This window comes from Eleginops maclovinus, chromosome 13 (assembly GCF_036324505.1).
Source record: "Eleginops maclovinus isolate JMC-PN-2008 ecotype Puerto Natales chromosome 13, JC_Emac_rtc_rv5, whole genome shotgun sequence".
NCBI lineage: Eukaryota > Metazoa > Chordata > Actinopteri > Perciformes > Eleginopidae > Eleginops > Eleginops maclovinus.
Window position 1 is genome coordinate 16,228,194 of NC_086361.1, and position 20,824 is coordinate 16,249,017.

Sequence of the window (20,824 nt, forward strand, 5' to 3'; positions counted from 1 at the left end):
ATTCAAATGGTTTCATATGTTACACGTGGACACATTTACTTTAACTAATTAGACAGTATACCTGACAGGCTTAAAATGTACTTTGTAACAGCAAATAATGTTCCATTGAATAGAAATCATTAACTTACCCCGCCTTTGCTTCTCTCCATCATGGCCAAATAGACATGATGGGTGCTTCCTGAAATGATGGCCTCATGACAAATCGGCAAATCAATTGATTAGGATCTCAAACGTCATGTTATTAAAACATATAGAAGTGTCTGTGTGTGTTTCTATGTGTGCATAAACATATATATTTTATTTGTATTTTAATTTCGATAGTTTAAAAAAAAAAAATCAACATCACACAGAACAAATACATCATTAAAAAGCAATGAAAATCATAGTTCATTATTTCAAAATAGATATTTAAGTTCAAAATAACAACAAAAAAGGAAAAAAAACAGTCCACGTCAGTCTCAGTGTATTAGCTACATTTGGGAACAGCACAGGTGTAACAGCTGTTGAAGTCACAAGCAGTACCTATTGTATCTAGCATGTGGAAGGTTTTTTAATGAACACACACATCAAGGTGTATGACACACTCACTAATGAAAATGAAATAACACTGTTGTGACGTTAGAACATTTCTTTAGTGTGATGTGCTGGTCAGTCTTTTTCTGTGCATGAATAAGCCTATTACAGATACAGACTGCGATCACTTACTAACATTTCCTGCAGAAAGTTATAGAAAAGCATTTGTTTTTTCTGGAACTCTTTGGCAGTGCAAACGTTTTATTAAATACCTTTATTTGGTGGTTAAAAAAAAACATGGATGTCGTGAGACAGCTCCAGGTGAGCTGTTAGTCTTTTTTTAGCCTATTTCTAGATACTGTGTGGTTGTGTCAAACAGACAGAGTTTGCCAAGTTCAGTTGACCAATAATATTATGCCAACAGTGAAGACACCCTCTCCGGTGCATATAAAAAAGCAACCAGTCGTCTGTCTCCTTCAGGTTCTCAATCCCATCCAACGCTTCAAATAAACTCAACCTACAAACAACCCTTCATCCTGCTCCTGTGACGGAGAGACATCATCATGCTGTTGTTCCTCTTCCTGTTGGGTCTGGCTCTGGGTCCTGTGTCTCCTTCAGATGACCCTCAAGTCAAGCTTCAGCGTGGCAGCTGTCCCATGTTCTGGTTCTCCTTCAACAACCGCTGCTACAAGTACGTCTCCACACATTTGACCTGGGCTGAGGCAGAGCTTCAATGTGTGTCAGAGGGAGCCAACCTGGTGTCTATCCACAGTCAGGCGGAACATGAGTTTGTCAGATCACTGATCAAGAACTTTGATCATTTGGAGCATTATACCTGGATCGGACTCAGTGATGTCCACAAAGAAGAAAGCTGGATGTGGTCTGATGGGTGTGTAGACAAATTTGTCTTTTGGTATGCAGGAGAGCCGAACAACATTGGAGGAACTGAACACTGTGTCGTCACCAACGAATTTCACAAATGGAATGATCTCCCATGTTCTAATACTTATGCCTCAGTTTGTGCATCTCGTATAACTTGTCTTTAGCAACTGAGATGTTATACATGTCTGATTGAACCAGGTCACTGTAAAACTGTTACTCTGTTAACATGCTTTTGACCACAATAAAGACATGAACGTAAACTTATATGTGTGTAAAGAAGTCATTTTACTAACCTTCATTTTCATGAATGTGAAAGATTTACACAGTTCATTCCGAATATGATCTCAAATGAAAACATTACAGCAACAAGTATAACTGTATAGATACATAACTGATCATAAAGACATTACTGTCAAACATCACATTACATTTACCTTTTATTATATAATCATTATATCAATAATCAGTCACATGTAGTATCAATTTTGAATCTTTAAAAGTACTTCTTATTAAACAAAATGTGGCCACTTGAAGGCAGTAAAGGAGCAATTCAGTGTCTCTCCTCTGGTGTTAAATGCTGTAATGATCAGAAAAGCAGAACGTTTGTGACGTTAAAAGTTATATTTTTACTTGCTCTGAATATTCACTGAATCAGAATCAGAATACCTTTATTTGAGGGGACATGTATATTGCTACAGCAAGTAAAGAGCCAATGGTAGTTTAATATTAATTGAGAACAATGCATGATAATATTAAAGGTAAAGTTGAAATGACACAATTTACAATTTACAAAATACACATCCAGCACCAGTAACAGTTATGAGATAGCAGCCAGGTGATATCAAAGCTGGAACTATACATTAGAGAAGTTGAATTTTCTAAATAAGAGACAGCAGCCAGAAATAATAATAATAATTATTATTATGAAGCGGTCGACTGCCCAATGATACAAATACACATAAGGCTCCTTGCCCCCCTTACAACCAACCAAACACATTCTGCCAGATCTGTCTGCCTCGCTAATTCTGCTGCTGCTACTTCAACGGCGCTGCTGCTTGCCTGCCCCACCACCTCCCCAGCTTCCTCCCCAGCTTCCACCTGTAGGCTCGAGGGGATTGTTATTCAATCATCACTCAATGTTCAATGTACATTTGTGGCGTGATGAGGCCCAAGCTAGATGCAAAACTCAAACTATATGCTGCTTCAAATAAACATTTCAAACTTGAGTTGTCTGAGTCAAATGCAATAATGGTCTGACTTAATCACAAGGACACAACTTGTGCCTTGTTTATACTATGGGGAATGGATTCCCCCCTTAAAGCTAGACTGAGTAACTTTTTCTGACCAATTTGACGGCAGCCTTTATAGGAAGAAATGGGATAATGATAAAACTAACTAGTGCTGTTTAGTTAGGTTGCAATTCAGCCTCTGGTTAAAAGAGTAGTTATTTCTTCTTTTCATACCTCCATAGTTTCATTTGTGTTAAGCAAAGTCAGTGGTTGTTAGAAGGCTAGATCTGATGAATCAGATGTGGTCTGCTGACAGAAAGGCCTTCTGGTGGCCATCTTTACTATAAACCTTTACACACACATGCACAGACACTCCACTGGTCACTGTGATAATAAAACAGAATGATTTTGTTATCAAATTACTATTCAATGTAATATTGTGTTTATATGTGTATTTCTAAGATGAATAAAGCTCAGGTGCTGTGTTCGCAAGTTCAGAAATTTCAAAAGCATCCCTGAGAAGAAAGCAGGTTTGTAGTTTGAAGCAACAAAAAAGTACTATATGTTATGTTTCACTTGGGAGAAGTAGAGGAGCAAGTCAGGGTCTCCTTCCTCTGGTGTTAAATGCTGTAATGAGCATTAAAGCAAAAGTGTCTGACTGTTAAAGTTAGGGTTTCACTATTGTTGTGAATGCATTAGAGCTCTAAAATAAAGTTTAAAATGTTCAAAGGTAATTTTATCAACATTCATTTAGTCTAAGTGGGAAGTCACTCTGGTATTGTTGTGGCTCAAACTAAAAAATGTCACATTATGTAATAACACAACGTTCATTTCATCTTCATTATGCAAGTGCAAAAGTAATATTCAAAGAATGATCAAAACAGTAAACAGCGACAACAGGGACAGTTTTTATTCCACAGATGCTGTATTTCACCTGCTTGTTTTTATCGATTCAAACTACGAAGTGTTTCCATGTCTTTTTCAGTCTCTGTATTAGATAAATGTGGGAACAGCACAGGTGTGACAACAGTTCCAGACACGAGTACATTACACATCTGACAAATGATTTGTGATGAACACTAACCTCAGCTTTTATCAAATAACTCACTATTAAAAATGAAATCACACTGTTGATGGACAGATGAACATGAAAAACACGTTTTTAAATACCGTCTCACTGACGCTCTGTGGGAGGTAAGGTCAAATGAAACAGAAATGGTTTGAAAGTAAAAATATTTATCTTCTTTTTAACTTTAAGTTCACATCAAAAAGGGAGAAACTCCTTTTTAGAGCAACTTTAATTTATTAAATGAAGAGCGTTGACGAGATCTCAAAGAGGATCTCAATGTTTTTACTATCAACATAAATGCATGGTGTAGTTTTAAAGAGGCTTTTTGTAAAAAACTAAGTCAGTTATTGATCAATAGCTGGATCTTATAGATCAGAGTCATAGAAGAGCCTTGTGCATAGGGTATAAAAGCTTTTACTTTTCATGTGTTTGTCGGAGCTCCGAAATCGTTTGTAGAAATGTACAAAGGTCATTTCATCAACATTAATTTCGCCGAAGTTGAGAAATCACTCAATGTGGCGTCCTAATGTTTTCAGATGATGTATTAAATGAATTATTCCTTTTCATGTTCCTTGAGCAAGTACAAAAGTAATATTTGAATAATGAGCGAAACAGTGAACAGTAACAACATGGAGACTTTGTTTCTACTGATTTATTAAATAGTTTTTTGTCCTGTCTTTTGTCCACGTCAGTCTCAGTGTATTGGATACATTTGGGAACAGCACAGGTGTAACAGCTGTTGAAGTCACCAGCAGTACATACTGTATCTAGCATGTGGAATGTTTTTAATGAACACACACATCAAGATGTATGACACACTCACTAATGAAAATGAAATAATACTGTTGTGACGTTAGAACATTTCTTTAGTGTGATGTGCTGGTCAGTCTTTTTCTGTGCATGAAAAAAAGTGTATTTGAAATACAGACTGTGATCACTTACTAACATTTCCTGCAGATAGTTATAGAAAAGCATTTGTTTTTTCTGGAACTCTTTGGCAGTGCAAACGTTTTATTAAATACCTTTATTTGGTGTTTTAAAAAATGATGGATGTCGTGAGACAGCTCCAGGTGAGCTGTTAGTCTTTTTTTAGCCTATTTCTAGATACTGTGTGGTTGTGTCAAACAGACAGAGTTTGCCAAGTTCAGTTGACCAATAATATTATGCCAACAGTGAAGACACCCTCTCCGGTGCATATAAAAAGTAACCAGTCGTCTGTTTCCTTCAGGGTCTCAATCCCATCCAACGCTTCAAATAAACTCAACCTACAAACAACCCTTCATCCTGCTCCTGTGACGGAGAGACATCATCATGCTGTTGTTCCTCTTCCTGTTGGGTCTGGCTCTGGGTCCTGTGTCTCCTTCAGATGACCCTCAAGTGAAGCTTCAGCGTGGCAGCTGTCCCATGTTCTGGTTCTCCTTCAACAACCGCTGCTACAAGTACGTCGTCCACACATTTGACCTGGGCTGATGCAGAGCTTCAATGTTTGTCAGAGGGAGCCAACCTGGTGTCTATCCACAGTCAGGGGGAACAAGAGTTTGTCAGATCACTGATCAAGAACTTTGACCATTCTGAGGAATTCACCTGGATCGGACTCAGTGACGTCCACAGAGAAGGAAGCTGGATGTGGTCCAATGGGTGTGCAGTCAAGTTTTTGTATTGGGATGCAGGACAGCCAGACAACGGGCAAGGAATAGAAAACTGTGGCCACACCAACTTCAATCATAAATGGAATGATCTCGCATGTTCTAATACTTATTCCTCAGTTTGTGCATCTCGTATATTTTGTCCTTAGCAACTGAGATGTTATACATGTCTGATTGAACCAGGTCACTGTTAAACTGTTGCTCTGTTAACAAGCTTTTGACCACAATAAAGACATGGAAGAAAACTTAAATGTGTGTAAAGAATTTATTTTACTAACCTTCATTTTCATTAATGTGAAAGATTTACATCGACAATTCAATTGATTACGATCTCAAACATCATGTTATTAAAACATATAGAAGTGTCTGTGTGTTTATGTTGTGTATAATACTTATGCATTTTTCTTTGTATTTCAATTTTTTATTGTTTTTTAAGAGAATCACCATTACACAGAACAAAGACATCATTAAAAAGCAATGAAAATTAAAGTTAATTCATTTAAAATAAATATTTAAGTTCAAAATAATAACAAAAAGTGAAAAAACAGGAAGAAAAAACAATATGAACAAATAAATGAAATAGAATAATAAAAACAATTCTTATAATAATTATTTGTATATGGGGTTAGCACTGCCTATCTTAATGTCACCACTCACCTATCACCACAACAAAAATATTCATAATCTTTCCTACATCAAGATGATATAACCCGGCCAAGAATCACTGTATAGATGCTTTTCACATGCACCTTAATAAAGACATTTATGGCAAACATCAAATTAGATTCATACTTTTCAAATCAAAATAACTACTCACTCCTCCCATGTACTTATAACATTTAATTACGATAATGTCATCCTTCTATAGTTACTATTTATATGTCACCACTTATAATCAAACATGTAAATATTCACTGTTTTCCATCACATTTCTATCCACATATAGCATCAATGTATTTTTCTCTCTACTTCCACTATAACATCATAATTCATCAAATCACCATTCATCATATTATGTGTATGTAATATGTTTTTACTTGTTCTGTGACTATTCACTGAATCAGAATACCTTTTTTCATCCCACAGAGGGGACGTGTAAATTGTTACAGCAAGTAAAGAGTCAACGGTAGCTTAATATGATTTAAGTGTGCATAAAAATATTAAATGTAAAGTAGAATTTACCCATCTAGTACCATTAACAGCTACAAGGCAGCAGCCAGGTGACATTTCTATAGGTGGAACTATATGGATAAGTATTGGAACAGTACAGGTGTAACAGCTGCTGCATTCACAAGTACTCTACATATCTTTTGTGGAGGTCTTTTAATGTACAGGAACATCAGCGTTTACCACTCACCAACAGAAAATGAAGTCACGTTGTTAAGAGAAAGAGCAGAATAAAGTGTATATGAAGTGTATGAAACAGAGGCAGCAATACACACTCAAACAAACACATTATACACTTTTTAAATATTGGCTCACTGAGGATGTGTGTATATAATAAAAAAGAAGAAATGCATGTCCCAAAAGCCCAAGGGGATCTCAAAGTGAAGACCAACGTTTGAACAAATCTTTAGTGGGATGGAAACGTAGTCTTTTTTGCAATGAAGAGTATCTTTCAAAAACAGACTGTTATCTCATCCCACCAACACCTGCTGGAGATAGATTTGATTTGATTTTGATCGCAAATGGAATGATATACCTCAGTTTGTGCATCTCACAGTGCTTGTGTTTAGCAACTGAGATGTTACATATAATATGTGTGATTGAACAAGGTGTTAACATGCCTATGGCCACAATAAAGACACAGATGAACACTTACTGTGTATGTGTGTCAGAAAGTGATTTTTTTGTTTGTGTGTTTGATATATCCAACACAGGTTTAATGGTTCACTTTATTAACAAGGAAACAATGCATTATTCATACATTTGATGATATATTTCCCTTTTAAATGTAGTCTCCTTAATGTTCACTGAACAGCAGACAGTGCAGCCTCTCAGTTATAGAATAGTCCTGAATGCTAAACTATCTTTAACCTGTTTAAAATGTTACTAAATAGTAATTTAGCATCTTAGTATAATGGTTTGCTAGTGTAATGGTAAACAAAAAGTGAAAAGAGTCAGTCTGTCTTGCAGATATTTATTTTTCCAAAGCCAACACAAGGCATGCAAAAAAAAAATTCTTCAGAGATACATAGTCTCATTTCAAAGATGCTTTTTGATAAACCTATTCAGCAATTCTTATTCAGTAAGATCTGTACAATCAGAGCTGATCTTTTCCTATTAAGTGTCATAGAAAGGCCTTGTGGCAGTCATTTTACTATAACCCCTATACATGACGCAAACACAGCTTTCTGTGTTATTCGACCATTCAAACTATATTCTTAATTTTATGCATATCATTTATGATTGTTGGAAGTGACATATGCTCATGTGCCATGTTCAGAGGTTCAGTACAGCGCCAGAGCATTTTCAGAAGAAAATATATTGGTAGTTTGGAGATACAGGCTGTAATGTAAGTAGCAGTTACGCTTTGTGGCCACTGGAAGGCAGCAGAGGAGCAAGTCAGTGTTATGATCAGTTGTGAATGAAAAGAAAATTAGCAACAAAGCAATATGTCTCCCCTTAAAATAATAAACTATAGTTTTATGTGATATATTCAGACAAGCATATGGTCTTTTTTGCCTTGATGTTCATCCTTATTTTGCTTAAACCTGAGCCTGTACCTGGAGACCATCCCTGTGCTGTGGAAGACGTCCTGCGTTGTTCCTTTCCCTATAAAGACGACTCCTTCTGGACTCAATGACTATCGTCCAGTAGCTCTCACATCTCATGGGATGAAGGTGCTGGAGAGACTGGTCTTGTCCCATCTCAGACCACAGGTGAGATCATTTCTAGACCCTCTGTATTTTGCCTACCAGCCTCACCTGGGGGTGGACGATGCTATTATCTACCTGCTGCAGCATGCTCACTCGTACCTGGATGGATCGGGATGCACTGTGAGAATCAACTTCTTTGATTTCTCCAGTGCATTCAACACGATCCAGCCATGGCTACTGAGTGACAAGCTGCAGGCTATGAGGGTAGATGCGTCCACCATCTCCTGGATTACCAACTACCTCACAGACAGGCAACAGTATGTCCGGCTGGGCAGTGTTCTGTCTGATGAGGACACATTTGACCTGGGCTGACACAGAGCCCCACTGTGTGTCCCAGGGAGCCAACCTGATGTCTATCCACAGTGCCGGGGAAGAGAATTTGGTTCAAAACACTGATCAAAAACTTTGACCCTACTCAGGGATTAACATAGATTGGACTCAGTGACATCCACAAAGAAGGAAGATGGATGTGGTCTGATGGGAGAGCAGCCAAGTTTTGTTTTTGGAGTTCAGGAGAGCCAAACAACCAAGGAGGTGAACAATGTGTCCTCAACAACTATAGAAAGAAATGGAACGATTGGCGCTGTTCTCAAAACTATTGCCTCAATTTGTGCATCTCGCACAACTTGTCCTTAGCAACTGAGATGTTGCATATGTTCACCTGTTGCTGTTAACATGCTTTTGTCCACAATAAAGACACAGATGTATATACTTTTTGTTCTATGTTTATCTATTCTCATGAACATAAACATCCAAACCTAAAATGTACTCAACAGTACTATTTTCTGATAAACAACACATTCATCCTCTCTGTTGTTTTAAATAAAGGCTAAGGAAAGGAGGGCTTGAGTAATCAGATATAGTAGATTAGAAAGTACAGACAGGCCGGCATGGAGTGAAACTCAAAAAGTGGCAGCATGGTGAGTAGTTACCGACATTTTTATCATCTCCTGTGTCTTAGATTTCAATGCAATTCATATCAAATCAATGGTTATATGTTGGGAAACAAACAATTATCTAACATATTAAAACATAAACCCAATTTCAATGTCAAACTACTTAGGTTTTTCCTTTAGTGTGTTATTTGATTGAAGAGTTACTGGAAAATAACCGGGTGAAACAAAAGTGCACACAATCTTTCCCTGTACTGTTAACTAATGCAAACGGACCACAGTATTAAAAGTTCTCCCGAATTAACTCAAAATTAGATTTCAGCTGGTTAAACCACCGACCTTCTGATTGGTAAACCTTCTGAGCCACATTCTTAAACTTAAAGCCAAAAAAGGCAGAACATGTTTACAGTGTGTCAACAGCTACTTCTGTCTCATCCACACTGATTCCAGCTGGCATGAACTGTCGCCTGAAACAGTAAACACTGCCTACATGTGCTATGTGTGTGTGTGTGTGTGGGGGGGATTTAGACCCAGAGTGCAGCATGAAGCCGCTAAAACCTATTATTTTGCAGTCATCATGATGAGTATTTTACCCATCAGGCTTCTGACAGCTAAACAGCAGTGGAGGATAATTGTGATGCGAGACAAACAGAACAAAAAGGCCTGGTGTGATGCAGGTGCTGTGTAATTGCACTTGGAAATTGATACAAATATTAAGTAGCTGGGTCATAACCAGGCTTTTAAGAAATACTCAGGTCAAGTCCTCCTTCCACTAGTTTATATTGTCTATACGTTTTTAATTCTTTTCTGATCACTGCAAAGTAATACGATGGCCATGCAGTTTCAAAAACAATGCAAATAAAAATAATATAAATGTGCCAATACACATGCAAATGAAGAAACATCTTCCCCGGCTTGACAACACATGTGCAGCACTTAGAAAACATTCATCAACTTTCAAAAAAATGAACAGCGTTACTAAAAGTGCTGCATTAACCAAACGTAGCAAAACCCCGAACAACAATGGAAAAAATGCTGCTCCAAAATCAAATAGAAAATGTATAAAAACAAGGTGTTTCGGTGTATCTTTGTAGTTAGCTGGGGAAACTTATTTTGAACTATTTTACAAGGAACATGAAATGGAAATAAGCCAGAAATGCTCAAAAGTGTTCTGTTTTCTGATGTTAGCAATGGAAATGTGTTTTCTAAAATCAATTAAGGTGTATTAGAAACAAAATTATCCATCTTTAACCAATTCCACTGCAGCTTATTTATTTGCTTTTTATCTGAGATACAACTCAAAAGAATATTTCAGTTAGAAAAGATACTTAACATGAATTTTCTAAAACAATATATCTCACTTCAATTGTTACCTCTTAAGTTCTTATGACTTATATCAAGTGAACATACAGTTCATGTTCTGACTAGAAATTACACAAATATACTTAGCAAGATTTTAAGTTTTTACAGTGAAGGGCTCCGAACCCATCACGGTTTAGCATCACTTTTTAGTGTACCCTGGTTTGCGAGTTTTGAGCTTCATGCAGCATTTTTTTATTTGCTATGATTTGTAGTTTTTTTTGTCTATCCAGCACTTTCAGTAACTCCGCGCCTGTTCCATCAAGTTGGTGAATGTTTTTTTAAATGTTGCGCATGGGTTGTAAATTTGGTGAAGTTGTTTAATTATTTCTATGTGTTTTGGCAAATTTGTGTTTTTACGATTATTTTTGGGCTAACAGACAGAAGGGATGGCAAATGTACAAATGCCCCCAGCTCAACCAATTGAGCTATACAATGGCCCATTTACATTGTTTTTTGCAGTGCAGTTGCAGCACGTTTGCCCCTGTTGACCACCATGAAGAAAACTACTATAGGGAAAGATTAAATCCTTTCCTTGTTGGCCTTAGCTGTCTGAATCTTAGCTAAGCATAACGAATGGAAGCAGCTAATGACTCCAATGATTAAAACACCCCCTTTACTTTCAAAGCTCATTCATTGCACATTAATTCAATATAATTTCATACATGCAAAACATGTTCTCCATGTGCCAGAATCATAGACTGTATGTATACAAAGGCCAGAATTAATTGCTCTGATTAGTTTGCAGGCAACATATGAAAACTTAAGTTACTGAGCCTGTCTACAATGAAATCTGTCACAAAAGTTGAAGGAAACTTCTGGAAATAATTGGGATTTGTTTGCATTTGAAACTTTGCAGGTCAAGGGAGTAAATAAGGTTTTTATTGTATTTCATTTGCCGAAATTCCTGTCAAATGTTCATGAACGTCAGCGGTGGAAAACTAATTACTTGCAGTATCATCAGCAAATTGCACTTGAAGTTTCAAAAGTAAAAGCATTCATAAAGCTGCAGAATAACCCCAATCATTTCTTTTTATATTATATTGGGTAACTTACCCTGCTGCTATTGCATGATTGCCAAAGGGGCACCATGGACTTTGACAAGGTTTGATTCTGTATTTTTTAACATTTCATTGACTAAACTGAGAAAACCATTAGATAATAAACATTTAGAATAATTGCCAATTAAACTCTTAAAAACTCATTTAAACACTTGTTGATTTTAAAACATATGAAATGCAAAAAAACCCCACTTTTATTATTTATTACTTCAAACTATAAATAAATGTATTGGTGTATTATTAGGAAAATATACACAAAATAGGATATTGCACAACACATTGGAGGTAACAAGACAATAAGATATGAAATAATAACATTTAAAAGATTAAGAGTTCTTTTTCATAAGAAGTCAAATGTGTTTTTAAATTTGTATCTTTAAAGGGTAGACCGAGGGTATTTTTAAGTAAAACGCATGGATGTAAAGGGAACCGGGGCATGTTCGCCTTGATTACCACGCCCATATGCCGTTTTCGCGCGAAAGGACGGACTGCACCATTATGAGTTTGGGGGGGATAAAAAGTAAACAGACTACTTAACATCCAGTTACATGTTAATCGAAACCCATAAGGGAGCAAAAACATTTCAGTATTTTAAAGAAGTAAATTTAGTCTCACTTGTTATAATTATTCGATTTGCCTAAAAACTAATGTATAAGCAAGGCAGAAACAAAACCCCTACTTTTGTATTGAACGGATTTTACCAGCGGTTAATTTTTAAACCCTCCTCTACCCATTTGCTTTTCATGTTACGAGACAAAAGTTTCACTTGGACTGAAATTTGCCTTAAACGGAAATAAACATGACCCTCATATCAAAGGTAAGTGGCAAAGCACTTCTTGTCAATCTAACTTTCCTCCCGTTAGATTGCGTGGTTAAGAAAAGTCACAATTACTCAGACTATACATCATTGTTAACGCTGTTGGTTCAGCTGGCCAGAGTCTGCACCATTTTGAAAAAAAACACACTTTATTTTCTGAAAAAGGATGGTCTTTGACTGAAGTTAAATTTGTTCTGTAGCCCTGACATGCTGCCATTATGTTTTGTGTAAAAGTATATTTCCAAACCCTGTGTTATCTATGTTTGTCCTGGTTTGACCAGCAGCTAACTTACACGTGAGTTTGATCACATCAATGTTCATGTTTACATTTTGGCAGTGATTTAAAGTAGCTAAGAGTACTGTGCCTAAGTACACTTTTGAATGACTTGTACTTAAATTATCCAATTGTTTGCTACTTTGAACTTCTACCCCACAACAATTCAAATGTAAATAGTGTACTTTCTTCAACTACATTTATTTTATACCTTTAGTTACTGAAAGCAGGACTTTAACTTGTAACAGAGTATCCCTGCTCTCTGGTAGTTCTAATTTAACCCAAGTACACAATCTGAGTACTTCCTCCTCCTCCAAGCATTTAGGCTGAATGAACATTTAGCTGATGCTCAAAGTAAAAGTAATTGTTAATCAAGGAGCTTGGCAGGTGGGTCTGTGTGGTCCTCCTCTTTTGAGGTCAGAGGTCAACACTTCTTAGACTTGAGAGGACAGTTCAGCAGAAATCAACAAGTGGGATCTGGGACATAAACAAATGGATCAGACATGGCCTTAACTCTGTTTTACACTTGTCTCACGTGTACATATTTATCAAAGACTCCAAGCTTAAAAAGTCCGCCTTTACCCTAGTAAAATGCTTGCACACTATTATTATAAGAGCCCACAAAAGAACAACGCGTTGACACTTGACCCTAGTATTGTGTTTTGGGTTATGGACCTCTTTACCAGCCTAAAAAACAGTTTACATATCAGCTTGATACGTCATGACTTTGCTTACTTTTAAGGAAATGCTTAAAGATGATCTGGAATTACATATTCATAAAGCCAGCTACAGAAAAACCACTTTACATACTTTCTGCATCTTAAACTTTCATTGTAAAATGTTTTGAGTACATAAGGTCTTTATATGCATTTGGTGTGGAAAATATCATAGATTAATATTTATAATTGTAAATAAATACTTACTCTCTAAATGAAATAATCATACTGTTTGCAATTTCCATATTTGATACCTTCATCAAGTTTGCCTGTCCAAATATAGAAAGGTTAAAACAACAAAACAAATAAAGAAATAGAAATAAAAGTTCAATTCATATGTATTGAATAAACACAGAGCATTGGAGTTCTGTTGAACAATAAGGAAGTAAGGCCAATCCCCGGAAAGTACAAGTGAAGTGTTTGTTTCCTTTGTACTTCACCTTGTTTTTGGACATACAATGAGAAGTCGCAGAGGTCGGATGTGATAAGGATATGTTCTTGGTTTAGGTTTGACATCTGCCAATGTAAAACATGAGAACTGTTTTATAGTTTTCACAGTGCCACAGCTGAACTTAATTCTGTATGTAGTTGAAGTGCAATTAGCCCAAACTTAATATGGACAAAACAGTCAGTAATGCCAGGTCCAGACAGATATTTCTGTCTGTTATGATCGCCATCTGTTGTATTGGGCAATTGTAGTCATAAAACATAGCATTTAGAGCGTAGGCTAGTTTGCAATACCCTTCTTACATAGGCTCGTAAAAATACACAAAACTCAACAATGAAATATACGCCAGGCAACGCAAGATGCAAACCAACGCTATAAAATAACCTATTATTTTTTTGGTTTTCACAGGATTGCCCCTTTTAACTTGAGACATTACTAAAAATGAATTTCAACAACTTTTCAATTATGTGTGTTTGTGATCCAGGAACACTAATTGCATGGCTGTTATAACTAAAATGCTAATATTGACAACTTGGAGCCAGTGTCCATATAGCGCCTTAATTCATTGTTCCCACTGCAGACACTTTCAGTAATGGATGTACACTGTTGGAACCGTGCTCCCTCTTGTCTAAAGTCCGGAAATGTAACTGAGAAATTGTCCTGTGGAGTTTTCCTGTAAAGAACCATAATGAGTGTGTAGTTACAACCCCTAAAGCTTTGTGTGTTCTTAAGTTCTAACACGTGTGTCGAAAGCTGTTTCTCCCCCATGAAACATTAAAAAAGCTTTTTGGAATCTGATGTTTATAAACTTGCAGTGTTCTTCTTCCATGTTTGTGTGGAGTTATGGTATTTTAATAGACAAACTAAAGACTGCACTCAAATTATAAGTTACAAACGGTACAGAATGTAAATATATACACTATAGGACAGATGCTTTAAATATATAGTATAAATCCTAACCAAGGTAGAAAGCTGCTTTGCAAGGTGATCTTTTCCTTTCATGTTCTTGCGGTATGGCCATGTTCATGACCCAAACTAAAAAGGGAGCCACTATAACAATCAGCTCCATGGCCTTAATGGATGTCAAAAACTCCACGCCATCTAAACCTCGTTTAATGTGATGTTTGATTTGTCTGCCAACAGGCTCCATGTTTCAAATCCAAGTTCATCACTGCTGAGCTGGCTTGCCTGTTCAGCCAGTCGGACAGTGAGGAGGAGTTTGAAGGTTTTAGCGAGGATGAGGAAGAGGAGGAAAGAGGAACTTTTAACAAACGGCTTAAGACCAAGGTAGGAAGTGCATATGGTTTGGCTGTTTACTTGGATTTAAAAAAAGTGTGCGATACTTCCGCCAAAGCACCAGGCTAAATGTTGTCTCTGGTTTCTCTAGATGATGGACTCAGAAGAGGACAGCGAAGTGGACACAGGCTTCTACTCAGATGGCGAGGAGGCCCACCCTCCAAAGAGGAACAGTCTTTTAGTAGCTATGAGGTGTGTGCCTCTCGTTGCTGTTACCACTTCCACTAACAATGAGGTTACTGGGTCTAACTGTGCCACATATGAAGCCTTAAATCCTGTGTTGGCAGAAATATTACGTCCCTAATATTTGTGATTTTGATGAAAAAGGTGAATTGGCCATAGATTTAGTCTTCCATTTGATTTAGACAAGATGGTTATTCCTGCATTGTACTCCCACCATTTTGTCACTTTCTATTGCACTGTTTTACTTCTTAATTTCTTACATTATATGTATGTCTTTAAGTTTGTTTAACATTGTACTTTTGGAGGAACCGCAACAGAAGATTTTAATTGCCGACAACTGTGTTATAGCTGTGCACATGACAACCTTAGGAATACACAGATTGTTTATTCTAATTTCTATTCTTATTATTCAGGTTTCCTGTCAAAAGACAATCCACCCCGAAAAAGGAACCACTAGAGGAAAGTGTCAACAAGCCAGTCAAAGAAACTACTTCTTCACAGAAAGGAACACCGAGGATGACACTGAGGCAGCAGCTGCAGAACAAGAAAGAGGAACAGAGGGAGGAAGAGGAGGATGAGGAGGAAGCTGAAGAGGAGGTCCTTTCTCAGAGCCTACAAAAAAGAAACAAGAACATCCAGGAAAACAAGGCCATGGTAATTAAGCCTTTGTTTTATCCATATTCTAGCACACTTTGTCACATGTCCTTTACCTCGGATGTTCTCTGTGGTTGTCTTCAGCTGGCTAAACTGTTTGCTGATCTCAGCACCATGGCTGACCTGACTCCTCCCACCACCCCTCAAGTGAGTTTACGCACAAACATTAAAAGATGAATTATCACCAGTACAGTTATACTTATAAACATTCCAAACAAACCCATTATTATACATGGAAACATAGAAATCTTTGTTGTCTTGTTAACATCGATAGCGTCTCGTTGTTGTTCCTATGTAGTTGAAATGCAATTAGCCCAAACTATGGACAACAGTCAGTAATGCCAGGTTCAGACAAATATTTCTGTCGGTTATGATCGCCATCTGTTATATTGGGCAATTGTAGTCATAAAACCATAGCATTTAGAGCGTAGGTTAGTATGCAATACCCTTCTTACATAGGCTCGTAAAAATACACAAAACTCAACAATGAAATATACGCCAGGCAACGCAAGATGCAAACCAACGCTATAAAATAACCTATTATTTTTTTGGTTTTCACAGGATTGCCCCTTTTTAACTTGAGACATTACTAAAAATGATTTCAACAACTTTACAATCTTGTATGTTTGTGATCAAGGACAACTAATTGCATGGCTGTTATAACTAGAATGCTAATATTGACAACTTGGAGCCAGTGTCCATATAGCGCCTGTTTGAAATTGAAAGGAGTACAAAAACACAGTGGCGCTCAAAGAATGGGTCTATGTGGACACGGGTTCTTATTGGTTCATTTGTATTCTAATAAGATACTCTTATTTAACTTTTCGGAGCAAAGCTTCATAGGCATGCTTAACAGTTGCTGAAACTAAGGAGTGCTGTGCAAACAGATCAGATGAACTTTTCTTGCCTCAATGAAGCTGGTATAAACCTTTTACTGCTCTGATGTATAAACCCTGTGTTTGTTTTATCTCTGCAGAACAAGAAACGCGCGAAAGAGAAAGCAACATCCCGGAAACGCAAGTTTGACTCACAGGTGGGCTCAGAAAGGAGGAACCCGTCCCGTAAGGCTCGTCCTCCTGAGAACTTTGCAGTGGAGGAAAAGAGCGAACCGCTCACCAGCAGAACCCCTCGGACGGTAGACCTCAGGAGACTGGTGGAGGTACTTTATTTATCCCTCCTCTGGAAATCACTTTTTTAACCTGTTATCACAGACACACACCCACGGGCCAGCCTTTTTTCAACAACTGTACACTGTATGCAGTAGATGGAGGAAGTGCTTGGGTTGTATATTTATGAATGGGCAATCGGCTTTTATATTTAGTGTTTGTGTGATATAGTTCATACAAAGTATTCTGTTGAAACAGACACTTTTCAGCCAGATGTGAAGAAGAGAAATATGTGAACTGAAAAACATTTATACAATCCCCAGTTAATTATCTAGTCAGTTTAAGATAATTTGAATTATTAACCTGCAATCTGTCGGTTGTGATTGGTCAGGTGGACGAGGAACATGTCGGGGAGAAAAATAAAAAGAGGAGAAGCCAGAGCTCCAGGAAGAGCCAGTATGACGTGAGGTCAGTCGACGATATCACCAAAGAAGAACTGGACAACATAGCATCCGGCAACAAAGACAAGATCTGGGACAAGGAGAATGTGAGGCACATCCGGCTTTACCTAATCAGTGGTCGTAGTGAAATACTACACTGTCTGGTTTCCTGGGTTAGTGTGTTTTTTTCACTATGTGTGTGTGTGTGTTTTCTTCTTCCAGGGCAGCTCGTGTCACCAGTGCAGACAGAAGACTCTGGACACCAAGACAGTGTGTCGCAGTGGTTTCTGCGTAGGGGCCAAAGGTCAGTTCTGTGGGCCGTGCCTGAAGAACCGCTACGGGGAGGATGTACGCGATGTGCTGCTCGACCCGGTCAGTGCTAATACTCGTGTGTTTAATCTGGAATTCCTTATTTATTCATTTGGATGAGCTAAACTTGAGATGTGTGTAGGGTCTTTTGGGATGAAGTCATATCCTTCAAATCCCCGGCTGAATTTTACACACAAAACACTATGAGTTACAAACAGATTAAGAACCAAATTGTCTTGTATTTGAATCTTTTCAGTTTGTTTAAGGTTTTCAAGTGAATACAATGTTGTTCTGATTTCCTCTTTATTGTTAACCCTGCTGTCTAGCTGTACCTGGTTTTTCAACGATTTCTGTCCCGAAATATCCTTATTAATTAATACAATTGACACATGAATATGAATATTCTGCTATGTTTGTAAGTTGTTCTTTCTTGTGGATTTTTTCAAATTACAGCTTTTAAATAGAGTATCCAAAGGGCTTTTGGATGGATACATTTTCCTAGTAGAAATGCCGGTCTCTGTTTGAATTTCTCTTAAAGATCCAGTCTAAAGAAAAAAAAGACATCTCACAGATGTACCTACAAACCCTGGCATTGGTTCAATTGTGTAGACGTTTAATTACATGTGTTGGTCACCCATGATAAATCTGGGCCCTTTTTCTCCGTAGACGTGGTCGTGTCCCATCTGCAGAGATATGTGTAACTGCAGTCTGTGTCGTAAGAAGGAGGGCCGCTGTGCGACCGGCATCCTGTTGGGACTGGCTCGCTACAACGGCCACGACAATGTCCACAAATATCTGGAGAGGTACGTCACCTGATTCTCACTGTGCTGTTTAATGTTTACAGACCTGACTGGGATCTCCCTAAAACAGCCATGATATAAACATTTTAGCAATTTAATTAAGAAGAGTAAGTGTAATATCCCTGTTGGGAAATGTCTGCGCTAACGCATTGAGAATAGAATAAGGAGAATGAACTAGAGGTGCAGCTTCACTTATTTTTATATTAAAAAAAAAAAGATCTTTGGGGAGAAAGTTCTTGTTTCTTATAGTTTAGACTGATTTAGTTTATGGAATAAGGAAGAAAGGGCTCTGATGGCTCGTTAAGGTGCTTTCAAGAAGAGAATGTGAAAGTACAAATAGCATTGGTCAGTTAGATTTGAATATATGCTCTTAAAAATATATATTTTTCAATTGCTGTCTGCCCCTCTTTATATGAAGAAAGAATGATCTAACCTTCAGTTGCAGTCCTTACTGCACATTGAGCTCACGTCTTTTGTCTCCTCAGTATTCAGAAGGATCTGCAGTAAAGTCCAGAGAGAAGATCGGAGAACAGAAGCTGCACAGTATCGTAGAACTCATTTCAATGCACATTTTTAGATTAAGACTTGATTTTAACTAGAGAAGCACTAACCCTTTTTTTTTTTAAAGACAAGTCACACACACTGTCGTTATGTTTTATCTGTCCTCAATAAGGCTGCGTAAGATGCACGCATATTCTGCTGTTCTCAAAGCTAGTTCTCAGTTTTGAATTGCATATTTTCATACGTATAGTTCTATTGTTGATGTTCACTAGTAGACATGTAAGATTATGGTTGTTTTGTCAGTTTTCTGAAGATGCAAATTTAGCATTTCATTGTATATACCAGCTTTTTATAAAAGTGTTCACTTTACCATACTTCTGTCAGTTCAGTCTACTGTACATTTTAAGTTAAACATGTCATTATTTTCTTTTTTAATATGATGATTTATAGTCTTCCATGGATTCATAAAGTAACAAAATAATGAATTGAGATATCTTGATAGACGATGTAGCCATTAAAATTAATAATAGCAAGCATTTACTAACTCAAATATGTCATATGGTCTGATGGAGATAAAGAAACATCAGTAGTTTAACTACACGTTGTACTAAAGTAGGTTTTAACATGTGGTTATTTCAAACAGTATTCATTTATCAAATAATAATAATACATTTTATTTGAAGGCGCCTTTCTCGTCACTCAAGGACACCGTACATGATACAAAGACAATAAAAGGAATCAACAATGCAAATATTTTTTTAAAACAATAGACGGTGACGGAGGAATTGGCATCAAGTAGAATAAGCAGTTTTGAACAGATGTGTTTTGAGTTGTGTTTTGAAATGGGGGAATGAATCCATGTTTCTGAGTTGGGGTGGTAATGAGTTCCAGAGACGGGGAGCAGAGTGGCTGAATGCTCTGCTCCCCATGGTGATGAGACGGGCGGAGGGGACGGACAGGTGTATGGAGGAAGAAGATCTGAGGGAGCGGGAGGGAGTGGGAACATGGAGGAAGTCGGACAGATATGGGGGGTGCGAGGTTGTGGATGGCTTTGAATGTTAACAGGAGGACTTTGAATTGAATACGGAACTGAACCGGGAGCCAGTGGAGCTGTTGGAGGACAGGAGTGATGTGGTGGATGGAGGGGGTCCGAGTTATGATGTGGGCAGCTGAATTCTGGACCAATTGAAGTTTATGGAGAGTTTTTTGAGGGAGGCCGAAGAGGAGAGAGTTGCAGTAATCCAGACGGGAGGTGACGTGGCTGTGGACAAGGATGGCGGCAGTGTGTGGGGTAAGGGAGGGGCGGAGGCGATTGATGTTTCGTAGGTGGAAGTAGGCAGACCGGGTGATGTTATTGATGTGGGATTGAAAGGATAGTGTGCTGTCAAGGATGACACCCAGACTCTTAACCTGGGGGAGGGTGAAACAGGAGTTTTCGATAGTGAGGGAAAAGCTGTCGGTTTTGGATAGAGTGGATTTGGTGCCGATGAGGAGAACCTCGGTTTTGCTACTGTTTAGCTTAAGGAGGTTTTGAGTGAACCAGGTTTTATTTCAGAGATGCAATCGGTGAGGGAGGTGGGCGGGAGAGTGGACGAGGGTTTAGTGGTGAGGTAGAGCTGGGTGTCATCAGCATAGCAGTGGAATTGATTTGCGGAGGATATTGCCAGGGGGAAGAAGGTAGATGATGAAGAGGAGGGGCCCCAGGACAGAGCCCTGGGGCACACCAGAAGTGACAGCGTAGGGGATGGA

General features: G+C 37.9%; 2 protein-coding genes and 1 pseudogene across 2 annotated transcripts; all 3 read left to right on the forward strand.

Moving 5' to 3' along the window:
* The first annotated feature begins 980 nt into the window (after window positions 1-980).
* Window positions 981-1,659, forward strand: LOC134875055 (lactose-binding lectin l-2-like). The gene has a single exon (XM_063899452.1). It carries the CDS (start codon window positions 1,077-1,079, stop codon window positions 1,557-1,559), a length of 483 nt encoding a protein of 160 aa, XP_063755522.1. The 5' UTR covers window positions 981-1,076; the 3' UTR covers window positions 1,560-1,659.
* Window positions 1,660-4,927: 3,268 nt separating this feature from the next.
* Window positions 4,928-5,590, forward strand: LOC134875075 (lactose-binding lectin l-2-like; annotated as a pseudogene).
* Window positions 5,591-12,059: 6,469 nt separating this feature from the next.
* Window positions 12,060-19,474, forward strand: cdca7b (cell division cycle associated 7b). The gene is made up of 10 exons (XM_063898607.1): window positions 12,060-12,348; window positions 14,930-15,073; window positions 15,174-15,274; window positions 15,679-15,919; window positions 16,004-16,066; window positions 16,896-17,078; window positions 17,417-17,572; window positions 17,688-17,837; window positions 18,441-18,577; window positions 19,060-19,474. The coding sequence occupies exons 1-10, from the start codon at window positions 12,331-12,333 to the stop codon at window positions 19,079-19,081; spliced, it is 1,215 nt and encodes a 404-aa protein (XP_063754677.1). The 5' UTR covers window positions 12,060-12,330; the 3' UTR covers window positions 19,082-19,474.
* Window positions 19,475-20,824: the final 1,350 nt, after the last annotated feature.

What these genes read in the sequence shown, in the direction of transcription:
- LOC134875055 (XM_063899452.1), top strand. Translation starts at nt 1,077, where the DNA reads ATGCTGTTGTTCCTCTTCCTGTTGGGTCTGGCTCTGGGTCCTGTGTCT.
- cdca7b (XM_063898607.1), top strand. An exon ending in CTCCTCCCACCACCCCTCAA is followed by an intron (nt 16,067 to 16,895) that starts GTGAGTTTACGC and finishes TTATCTCTGCAG; the next exon opens with AACAAGAAACGCGCGAAAGA. An exon ending in AGATCTGGGACAAGGAGAAT is followed by an intron (nt 17,573 to 17,687) that starts GTGAGGCACATC and finishes TTCTTCTTCCAG; the next exon opens with GGCAGCTCGTGTCACCAGTG.